The 11,365-nt window shown below is 48.6% G+C and overlaps 1 protein-coding gene across 1 annotated transcript; it reads left to right on the top strand.

Moving 5' to 3' along the window:
- The first annotated feature begins 313 nt into the window (after window positions 1–313).
- Window positions 314–10,178, top strand: LOC132071068 (serine/threonine-protein kinase SBK2-like). The gene is made up of 5 exons (XM_059468400.1): window positions 314–368; window positions 2,025–2,203; window positions 8,011–8,206; window positions 8,895–9,097; window positions 9,354–10,178. Exons 1-5 carry the CDS (start codon window positions 314–316, stop codon window positions 9,921–9,923), a joined length of 1,203 nt encoding a protein of 400 aa, XP_059324383.1. The 3' UTR covers window positions 9,924–10,178.
- Window positions 10,179–11,365: the final 1,187 nt, after the last annotated feature.

The following is an 11,365-nucleotide window of genomic DNA, read 5'->3' on the forward strand; positions in this document are numbered from 1 at the left end:
AACTTTCCAAGACACTAAGGCAGTTTTGGTTACATCATGTTTCCATGTTCTCTCAGTGTTGACTTTGACCAACATCTTGTTTGCCAGCTGGACAAAATGTGTGCAGTGTGGGTGAGAGAGGTGTAGGTGTTAAATTACAGAGGTCCTGAAATGCACTGGTGTGGACTTCATTAGCAGTGCAGCAGCTCTGGGGCCTCCAACAGCTGTCCTGTGCTCAGGGAGTGGAGGTCAGGGATTCTCAAACATGCATGTGATACACAGTACGTGACATATTCCCTGGTCGTGAGGAATGCAGGACAAGCCCTGTGGATGAATGGCAGGTCAGGAGCGAGCCCTCAGTGAGATTGCTACTTGTCAGTGCCCTCCAGGTAAGGCTGTGGAAGAGGTCTCTTCTCTAAACTAAACCCCCCTGCAGGTGCCTGTCTCAATAGGAATGGATAATGGTGGGATTCCACCCTTCAAAAAATTAACTGGAAAATAGGGAAGACTACTGTATTTTGTTCCTATATCTGGAAGCCTATTTAAGATAGTGACTGGAGAAGAGAGAGGGACTGGGGGAGTCAGGGAACCTGGGCTGCTTTCCCAGCACTATGTTGTTACTGTAAATTATAGCAAGTCCCCAGGGACATTTTTCAGTTCTGACTTGTCTCTCAAGTAAAGCTAATAGTCTCACGCTTTCCACCAGAAGACTAGATTATACAGGGTCTCTGTTCCTGGAGAGGAGTGGTTACACTACACCATTTATCCCAGTGCTGAGTTCTTGGATATTGGATAGGTTTCCTTGGTACACTCACATCACCCCTAGCTGTAATGTTCCTGCCTGTAGGGACTTTGCACATTGAAGGCTGTTCCAAATCATGCCTTTCAGAATGTGTGTAAAGGCACAGACTTGAATGGCACAAGACCTTTAGGTCATCAGCAAAACAATCTCACTCCCCACCCCTCATCCAGAAGCAGAGGGACAGCTGGAAGCCTGACTGTGCTACTCCTCTTGCCCTCTGATTTGCAGCTCCTCTGAGTGGTAGCAGACTGGCTCTTCACAGGCCTGTGCCAGCAGTCCAGTGCATTTCACCTTGTTACCCTTCTGTGAGGGCAGAGCACTGAGTGACAAGCCCTTGGCATAATTATTGTCCCTTCTGAGATCAGATGAGAAGGTTCAGTCCTGTGCTGGAGACCCAGAGTATTTATGTTTTTGGGGGGATGCTCTTTTCTCTTAAGGCTGTCTTTCACCTCTCCCAGCCATCCTTGCAATTCTCTGACCCCAGGGAGTGACAGGGCTCATCATTGCAAGCGCCCAGCATGGCTCTGGCTCTAGGGAACAGGGAGGCCAGTCCTGTGACACACCCATGTCACTGCTGCTGGCAGATAGACAAACTGATCCACTTCCTTGAGGAAAAAAAAAAAATCAGTGTTTAAGATCCAAGATGCAGGGCCTGCACGGTGTGCATGCATCCAGGAGCTGTTTTCATGTCCATGCTTAAGTGGAAGAAGGAAGGGCTTGGCACAGGACTATGCTCTGGGGCAGGTACTGAGAATAGGTAAAATGTTCCCAAGTCATCACAGTTATCATTAATAATTTCAGCTCCACCACCATGCTCTGCAGTGCTGGTGTGTGTGAGGATCCTGGCCCATTGGGTCCCAAGAGGGGTTTTGAGCCAGCCATGGTTTGTGCCTGGTCTCTGATGCTCACAAGCACGGGCACCTTTTGTAGCCAAGGAGGAGCAGTGGCAGCCCATGGTCGTTCTGATCCCTGCCATCGGGAACACACTCCTACTTGGCACAGCCCTGGAGCAAGGACCTTGTTCCAGCCCAGGGAGCTGCTTTGCTCCTTCAGCTGTAACGAGAGCCCAAGCTGGAGCAAAGGGCCGAACAAGGTGGGTCTGCCAGTGGCTCCCCGGCGGTTTACAACGCTATGGCTAGAGCAGAAGCAATCCCGCCCCGACTCCTGAAATACATCCCCCTCCATTAAGAGGGTAGCGGGATAGTCCTTTCCTTCTCCCTTTCCCCTCTTTCCTTCCCTCCAGGAGGTCACCTTCAGCGGGGAGCCAGCGTGCCCCCAGGCCCAGAGCCATGGGGACGGGGCGGAGCGTCACGCTCGGCCCCGCAGCTCCTGGCAGCCCGCTGCGGCTGCTGGCGCAGGCTGAGCCCGGCGGCTGCGGCGAGGGGAGCGCGGCTGGCTGGCTGCGCTGCGCTGCTGGACAAGGTGAGAGCTCAGTGCAGGCGGAAGGGAAGTCACAGCAGTGGCAGGATGAAAGACACTGGACAGGCGTGTAAAAGGGGCACACACCCCTCTCAAACAGGTTTTGGAGACTCGAGCGTGGTGTGGCGGCACAGTGCGGAGCGCACCCGCTTCCCGCAGAGGGCTGATGGAGAGCTCCTTGGTGGCTTTGCCCTGGAAGGTCGCTTTGTGTCCACTTGTGTTCGGTGGGATGGTGCTGTGCTCCTGGCGGGTTGGTTGTGTGATGTGGCTCGGTCCCAGTGAGATTGCTGCCGGTTTCTGTCCGAGGAGGCTGCTGTGCGGAGCCCGTGGTGTGCTGCATGCTCCCGAGAGGCTTGCGGGGCTCTCCGGGGACACTGCTGGGTGTCTCTGCCCAGAGCAGTAGCTCTGCTACCGGCACAGTCATGCCGTTCCCTGCAGAGAGATTAAGCACTAGCCTGCTGACCAGTTTTAGAAAGAAGCTCATAAATCTTCCAGCAATAAGGCCACAAGCAAACGTTGGGGTAATCTGTTCTTATCCCTTGTTGTATTAAACGTGGTTTGAGTTGCCTCGCACGGGGCGACAGGTTTGCACCAGAGTGGACCTTTTAGGGAAAAAAAAATGCCATTCTTGGACCAAAAGTTACAAAGATGGAAGAATATTCTTCCACAACGTTTGATGAGACTTTTAGGGGCAAATATCCTTCTTCACAGAATGTTCACCACAGCAGAGGTCTGAAATGGCCTCACTTCATCTTCGTCTATTGGCTTTATTATAATGCTTTTGCCTAACTGGGAGAGCCCCTTTTAGTGAAATTCCAGTACTCTGAAAAGTGTACACAGATGATAGAGTAACTTCACCATCTGTTTGATAAGTTACAAAGACAGCACCCCTGGAAGTTTCCCCTATATTTTTCAGCCCTCTTGCCATTGTCATGATTGTCTCTTGTCCTTTTTCTGCCAAACTGGGGACACCAGAGGTAGCTTGCTCAACTGTGGGCTCACTGATATTATTAAAAAGACAGAAAACATCCAGTAACTGGTTCAGTTGATCTATCAGAAGAATTCAGGAAATTTACCCAGGCTTTATTCATATCAATGGATTTTTAACATTTCAAGAAACATCATAAAAAGGTAGATAAAAAAGAATACAAAGCAGAGCAAGCAGAAAAATAAATTTATTAAAAAAATACAAATTCCACTGGTGTGTGATATTCTCAATTGTACAGAAGCTGTTAACAGGTGGCCAGCTCTTCAGAAATACAGCTTCCCTAACTCAGCTGATTTTTGGAGATTAAATTTCAGACTGTCTCATTGCATCTGTATGTAGGAACCTCTGCAGAAACTGGAGTTCACTGTAAGAGGCACATCGCCTCAGAACAGATCTCTTCTTTTGTTACAATCATCTCAGCCTACGTGAAACTGAACAGCTGTCTCTACTTTTTTTTTCTTGTTTGTTTTCTTTTGTTTACAGTGAAGCTTACTTTCTTAATTTAGCATCTGGAAAATGTTAGTTTGCCTCTCACTGCTGATGTTTCCTGCATCTGAATCTTTTCAGGCATTCTCTTTAGCAGAGTGAATGCAAAAGTGAAATCTGTAACATCAGTAACCCTTGATCTGTTATGCTCTTAGACTTGTATCTGTAACATTAAGATGTGTATCTATCTCACTGTAGATTATTTCTACTGCAATTCTGTATCATCCAATGTTTTAAGGCCTGCAAAGGCAGTGAAGCTATTCCAAATCTGCATTTCTGGATTTACGTAGTGCCCATTAAGCAGCATGAAGAAACTAGATGTGTCTGATTAGTATGACTTTTTTTGCCTTTTTTTCCCCCCTGTTACTCATCCAATGCCAGACTAAAATCCTGACTTCTTTGGTCATTTGGAATGCTTTTGTATCTGTGTATGTGTATGCATGTACACAGTTGCAGTTTTACCAAGCAACGCATTGTCTACCCAAACCCTTTTTTGTGCCATTTGCAGTATTTTTCTGGACGATTTCAGTGTTTCCTTCAAGATCATGGACAAAGATAAAAGTATGATGACACAGTTAGGATTGAAAAAAAATTGTATAGGGTGAGAATAACAATAAAATATGGTATTTTCCACTATATACTGGGCTTTTAAATAATTAATTAAAAATATGTGGCTTCTTAGTTTAGACCAATGCCAGGATGAATTTGTACAGATAACTTTCAGGAAATGACCAGTGAATGGGACCTTTCTGGCAGCTGCTGTATGAACCAATACCAGGATGAGAACTGCTTCAAACCAACAATTTAGAGGTTGGTGGGAGGTGCCTGCAGGTGGGGTCCTTACACAGCCCTGAAGCAGAAGTGTGATAACAACTGGGTGAATTGATCTGGATTACTTGGTGCACTAAATCCATTTGAGCAAAATGTGCTTCACTAAACACAGTGCAAAAATATTCAGGTAGAAACCAGGTAGGCAGCACATCTAAAGGGACTTCCTCCATGAAGAGCAAGTTGTTTTTTTCCCCCAACATTCCCCAGTAATTTGGAAGAACTCTGGACTCATAATGGATGTATAAGGTAGTCCAGCCTGTGTGTCAGTCCTTGAGGCCACAGCATGAGGCAGGGGGGAATTCTAGCTGAATGTGTGACAGGAGGCATTGCCCCCAAGACAGTCGGTGTTTTAATGTGGGGGGTGGGAGGAGAAAAATGATGAGACTTTAGAAAAGAACCCTGAAACAGATCTGAGAGCTGGACAAGCAGATTGGACAATCTGGGAGCTTGGTTTGACAATTAGACAGAAAGTTACTGGAAGGCATTGAATCAATAAGAAGACTGACAGGTGTCTTGATCAGAGAGCTTAGAGATGCCTATTCTCAATTCAGAATGTGACCACATTTTGTGGCAGCATCACATCTGTTTTTCAACTAACTGATGTAGGCACTACAGAAACACAGCGTGAGAGATGCTTTGGGAAGCCTAAGTAAAGCATCAGTTAAATGCATAGCCTGAGCTTCATTCTCGTAGTTTCACACAGCGTAATTAATTGAAAATATGTTCTCATAGCCTGTGGTCATGCCTCTGACCACAGTGCATATAAACCCTGCAAGGGTCTGGAGAAATTTAACAGGTATTAGAAACCTCTTTATCTGAGAAACTTCAGCAGCAGGTTAGGTAAATTCAGATTAGGTTATACCTAATACCTAACAGAACACCTAACAGCAAGAATGTTCACACCAGCATTTATAATTGACCAACTGTCTTTGGATCAAGCCTGAATGACTTTTTGAAAGAGATGCCCCAGATGCTATTTGTTATTTCGTTTTTGTTAAGGCCCTGTAGAAGGTCAGACAAGAAAATGGACCCCACATGTCATATGCTCAAGGCCATTTTTAATAGAGTATCTTTGATATGAGAAGAGGCTGAAACAGCTGAAACTCTTCAGCTTGAAAAAGAGAAGGCTCAGAGGGGATCTTACTGGTATATAAATATCTGATGAGGGGTAATGAAGAAAAGGGAGCCAGACTCTTCTAAGCTGTGATCATTGATGGGAGTCTCCATCTATGGAGATATTGAAGACCTGGCTGAACACCTTCCTAGACAACCTGCTTCAGCTTGAGCAGGTGACTTGGATTAGGTGATCTCAAGAGGTCCCTTCCAACCTAAACACCTCTGTGATTCTGTTATTATAGCACTGTCTCTGTTATACAGGGATCACACTGTCTTTGGCTTTTGACATGTATGAAGTGTTTTTCTGCACTAAGGATATTAGTCATTTTGGTTGAAGAACCAGAATAACATTGCCTGGACTAAGACATTGTATCTCCATAGGCTAGATCCCCCTCAGCTTCTCAGGTGGTTCAGAGGTATCTCGTGATGGTGTAAAGGATGTGAACTTTTTACTGCTGCAATTAGAGATTCTTTTGAGGAAATACAGTTTCTCACAGTCAGCAGCCTGGAAACAAGAGCTTTAGCAGGAATGAAGCCTGGAAATGATAGTGGAGGAAAGAACAGGTTTGAATAGGACTCTGCCTGCTGTCTTCAGTACAGCACAGCCAAATGGTGAATGCATGCTGCTCAGGGCCCTGCTGACCTCCTCTTCAGTGCTTGTCAGTCTGCAAAGGGAAAATGTCACTTTAGAAGGTATCACAAGTAGGTGCAGAGCATCTAGACAAACTCTACTCAGCAGTGGCCCAAATTTGATCCTCACTTACCTTCCTAGCTAATCACAGTGGCATCTCAAAGAAAGACCTGAACACGTCAGCTATTTTCTCAAGTGTGGACTTTCTCCTGTAGTTCATGACTCCAAGGGCAGCAAGGGCCAAAGTCTGCAAACTGTTCTGGAGTGACTGCAGCTGGGGCTTCCTTCATAAGGAGCCCTGATCAGACCCGCAGGTCACAGGCTCTCAAGAAACTCTACCCATATCCTCTGGATGATCTGCTCTTACAAGGTGGCTCATTCACTTTATTGCTCTACTCTTGCAAAAAAGTAGGGTCAATTACTTAGCACTTCTGAATTGGATAAAATTCAGAAATGCAGTCAAGGAGAGAGGGAAGGGAAGAGGAACTTCCCCACAAATAGTCCCAGGCTCCTGTAGAAATCCAGCCTTGTTGTAGATTTCCCAGGTTTAAATAATTCTTTTTTTTCCAAATTTCTGTATTTTGAAGAATGACTGGATTTAGCAGCAGTGGGGCTCCTTTGCAGAAGAGAGATGTGGACATACTGGAACAAATCCAGACTGTGAAGACAGTTAAGATATGGGAGTATCTCTCATAGAAGGAGAGGGTTACAGAGCTGGGACTTGATCAGGCTTGAGGGGATCATCTGATGGTTGCATATGAATACCTGCAAAAACACACAACAAGGTATATCACAGTATCAAATGAAACTGAGTGAAAGAGCAGGAGATAGTGGGCCTGAAAGAGAATTTCTATTTATCAGAAGTTAAAATCTTTTCTACCACAAAAGTGATTGAACACTAAAACAGGTTACCCATGGCAGCTGTAGAGTCTCCATCCTTGCTGATATTTAAAACTGGGCTGGTTTAGCTAACCCTCCTCTGAGCAGGATGTTGCAGCAAGAGGTCTCCAGAAGTACCTTCTGGCATTTACCATCCTGTGACTGTGGTTCTGTTCCCAGGCCCAAAGTGCTTTGTTCAGAGCACAGGGAGAGAGTGCTGCCACAGAGGCCTTAAAATGCTGCCTTGTGGCTGGCTGGGAAAAAAGAAAATCCACTTCTCTGAAATGGGCCTGAAGCAGCTGGCTAGAGCTCAAAATGCCATTGATGTCCTAGGTTACTTCCTGTACAAGTTACTTGGCTGCACAGAGGCATGACTTTTGGTCAGAAATGTCATCAGGCATGTGAGGTACTGAGCTCCCTTTGGCTTTCCTGGGACACTCTACCTTTTGTCACATGTCCTAAGGGACAGATCTGTCTCATCTGCTGACTCAAGGACTTTCTCCAGTAAGCATTAGAGGTGGAATACTGAGTAGAGAGACGAGGTCTTGCTGCAGTAGGCTAAGGAGAGCAAGGAGGGGTGACTGGGTCATACTTGAAAATCTGGGACTCTGCTAATGTTTTGCCTGTTGTCTAATATTAGGTAAAAGGATTAGGGGGCTGGAGGAGGTTCCCTTCAATAGAGAGATCTTTTCTATGATGAGGGGCTTTGCCCAGAGATGTGCTGTATAAAAGTTGCAAATTCAATTCTAGCACAGCAGCAAGAGTGCTCAGGCTCCAAGTGGCAGAAATACGCCATGGCATGGTTTGTGTTGCATGTTTGATCTGACTTTCTCTGAGCGTGCTGTGATGTTCCTGACTCTGGCTGTGGTGTTCCTGCAGCACTCAGCGATGGCAGAGAGCTCAGCTGTGACCGCAGCAGTGCCAGAGAGAGCAGCACCCACCAAGCTGGAGGAGCTCCTGGAGATCACGGCTCAGAGCCTGGTGCGCGCAGAGGTGGCTGAGCACTATGAGGTTGTTCGGGAGCTGGGCAGGGGCAAGTATGGCCATGTGATGCTAGTGACCCACAGGCAGAGAGGTAAGGAGCTGACTGCACCCTGTGAACTACTGTGCCTCTCCACTCACTGGGGCATGGGTTGGGCTGGTGGCACATTGGGGACAGACACCAGGCATTGCAGGGAGGATCCCCAGGGAGACCAGCAGGATGGGGACCTCCCCACCTAGGGACTATCCCATGACATCCAGCCAGGGACCAGGTGATGCCAGGGGGCAGCCCAGATTATCTGGCAAGGTTATAGTGATAAAACAGGTCCAAGGTCAAGCTGGGAAGTTAATCCACAAGCCAGGATCGGGAGAGTTCACAGATATGCACCAACATGCATGTGGTATAGACGGAAACAGCAGTCCCACCACAGGGCTCAGTCACAGAGCCCCAAGCCTGATCTGAATTGGTGCCCTAAGGCCCATGGACAGAGGGTGTGAATGAAGGTCCTGCGTTGGCCATATGAGTGCCCTGACACTGCTCTTCCCCAGTAGTCCCAGCTCAGACTGATAGGCCCATTTATCCTGAATGCCCCTACTCTGCCCAGGGCTCAAAACTCACACCAGCAGCAGTGCATGTTCCCAGACCTGGTGTCCACAGAGTATATCCACACAAGCTTTGGAATAGAGACCTCCCTGTGGCTGTGACTGCCTAGATCTGTGGCTGCTCTGTCTTGCCTTGGTGTGACTTCCAGAGGAGTCAAACTCACTCTTCCCATCCCCAGGGACTCCTATGGCCCTCAAGCTGCTACCCAAAGCCAGTACCAAGCTGCACACCTTCCTGTATGAGTATTGTGTAGCACTGTCCCTCGCCACCCACCCTGCCATCATCGGCATGTTCGGAATTGCCATTGAGTCCAGCCAGTACTATGGCTTCCTCTACGAACCAGCGCTGCACAAAGACCTCATCTCTATCATCAAACCCCGTGTGAGTGTTGCCACAAGGCCTTGGGGACTGGGCTGTAGCATTTGGTCCCTCTGGAGGCTGGCTGGGTCAGAGGGAAGGAGATAAAGGCAATGGCTGTGGATCTATCTGGGGTCTGTAGCACTTAAGCAGCCTTGGGCTTGCAAGGTGAGAAATGTGAAGGTGTTTCCCAGTGCAGAGCACTGAGGTGAGAGCCCATCTGGCAGGGCTGCTGAGGTGCCCCATGTGTGCCACCCCGCCTGTCTCTCTCCCTGCCCAGGATGGGATCCCTGAGCCGGCCGCAAAGCAGTGTGCCAAGCAGCTGGTGAGCGCGCTGGAGTTCATCCACAGCCGGGGGCTGGTGTACCGCGACATCAAGCCCGAGAACGTGCTGCTTTTTGATCCCGACTGCCGGCTCGTCAAACTCACTGACTTCGGCCTCACAAGGCCCAAGGGCACCAAGCTCAAGCTGGTGGCCGGGGTAATCCCCTACACTGCCCCCGAGCTGAGCAACACTGCTGATGCCCAGGGGGTGCCCATTGACACCAGCATGGATGCCTGGGCCTTTGGGGTGCTGCTTTTCTGCCTGCTGACTGGCTACTTCCCGTGGGAGCAGACCCTGCCAGAGGACCCTTTCTTTGAGGACTTCATGCAGTGGCAGGAGACAGGCCTGGAGAAGGACGTGCCCCGGCACTGGAGGCGCCTGACGGCCGAGGCTGCCGGCATGCTGCGGAGCCTGCTGGCTCTGGATCCCGCCAAGCGCGGCCCTGTCAGCGCCGTGCTGCGCTACGTCGGCTGCCCTTGGCGGCAGGAGGACGGACGCGGTGAGGAGGCTGCCGTGAAGTCCTAGGGCAGTCCTAGGCCCTGCTCCCCATGGCAGGAAGGAGGGAAGGAGGGTCAGAGCCTGCAAGGGGCTTCAGGGTTTGGACACCATGATGGCCTGGGCGTGAGACACCGTGGTGACCCAGAGAGCACCTTCTCTGCTGCACTGTCCCTGCTGCCACAGAGCCAAGCTCCTTCCCCAGCAGATGGCCCTCACCCCAGGACTCAGTGCTGCCCAGTGCAGCCTCCTTGTGGCTTGGAAACATCTTTCTCTTGGAAATGACTGCGTGTGAAGCATCCACTTGTTTCCTAGCCACAGGAACTCCAGGGAGTTATTTAGGCTGCAGCACTTGCCGTGCCTCAAAACAGCAAAATATGTACTTTTGTGTTTCTGTAAGTGGCTTGTTTTCCCTCATAATAAATGCCTGTTGGGACCCACTTGCTGTTGGAAAGCACCTGGCATGTCAGAACTTGCAGCTGTCTCAGGACAAGCTGTCCAAGGCATGGGCCATCTCTGGATGCTGCCTGTGCCCTCACCAGGACCCCTGGAGGGTGGCTTCAGGCTGGTGGATGGGCTGGGGAGATCCCAGCACGTGGCTGTGGATGATGGCTGGGGAACGTTCATGGTGTTGGAGGTTATCTCATGCCAGCCCAAACACATCTCTTCCCTTGTATTGCCTTCAGGTCCTAAGACAATGTCCTTCATGCTCCTTTAAATGCCTGGCTACCCCTCTGCAAGACCTTTCTTCTCCCCTTTCCTATCACTTCTTTAACCCTTCCCTAGACACACACCTTTCCTAATGCCCTGATATCATCCTAGGTGCACATTTGAATCCTGAAAAGGAGTAGCAAAGAGGGAATTAGGGGTTAGTAGCCATTTTTGCTTTTCTACCTCTTTTCAATCCCCAGGATTTTGCTGTTGGTAATAATCCCTTCCTGCACTTAACCTGGTCTTTTGCTGGAAACATTCACAGCTTGTTTTTCACTCTCAGGGGCTTCATAACTCCAAAAAACGCAGTGTCCCAGCACTATACTTTCTAGCATTTCAGCTTCTTTTTCATGTCAGACCCTTTCTGTACGCAGTCCTTCTTCTACGCTTCCCCAACCTGCAGCTTTTTTTGTCCACCTTCTTCTCCCCCTGGCATTTTAGCATGTCTTAACTTTTCTACCAATACTACTGATCACCTGGTAAATACCTTTTGCTCATCACCTCTGTACTACTATTTTGTGCTGCTCCTGCTCCCTACATCACTTATGTCTTGAGTCTTCCAACTCCCCAACCTAGCTTACCAAAGAGCGTTATGCTCACACTGTTCAAGATACAGTTTTCTTCTGCTTACTTCCATCTCTTACAATTTTTCATTACTTGAAATCATAATAAATGCTGCTCAACTCCAGCCTGCTGAGATTGGCTTTAATTACTGTAGGAATAGCAGAGAGATGTTAAGGTGCCAACATGGTTCCTGCATT

Source organism: Ammospiza nelsoni, chromosome 1, assembly GCF_027579445.1.
Source record: "Ammospiza nelsoni isolate bAmmNel1 chromosome 1, bAmmNel1.pri, whole genome shotgun sequence".
NCBI lineage: Eukaryota > Metazoa > Chordata > Aves > Passeriformes > Passerellidae > Ammospiza > Ammospiza nelsoni.

Bases quoted from the DNA above. Each gene is read 5' to 3' on its own strand.
- LOC132071068 (XM_059468400.1), top strand. From the start codon at position 314: ATGGCAGGTCAGGAGCGAGCCCTCAGTGAGATTGCTACTTGTCAGTGC. The intron at 2,204-8,010 runs GTGAGAGCTCAG...GTGTTCCTGCAG, and splicing joins GCGCTGCGCTGCTGGACAAG to CACTCAGCGATGGCAGAGAG. The intron at 8,207-8,894 runs GTAAGGAGCTGA...TCCCATCCCCAG, and splicing joins AGTGACCCACAGGCAGAGAG to GGACTCCTATGGCCCTCAAG.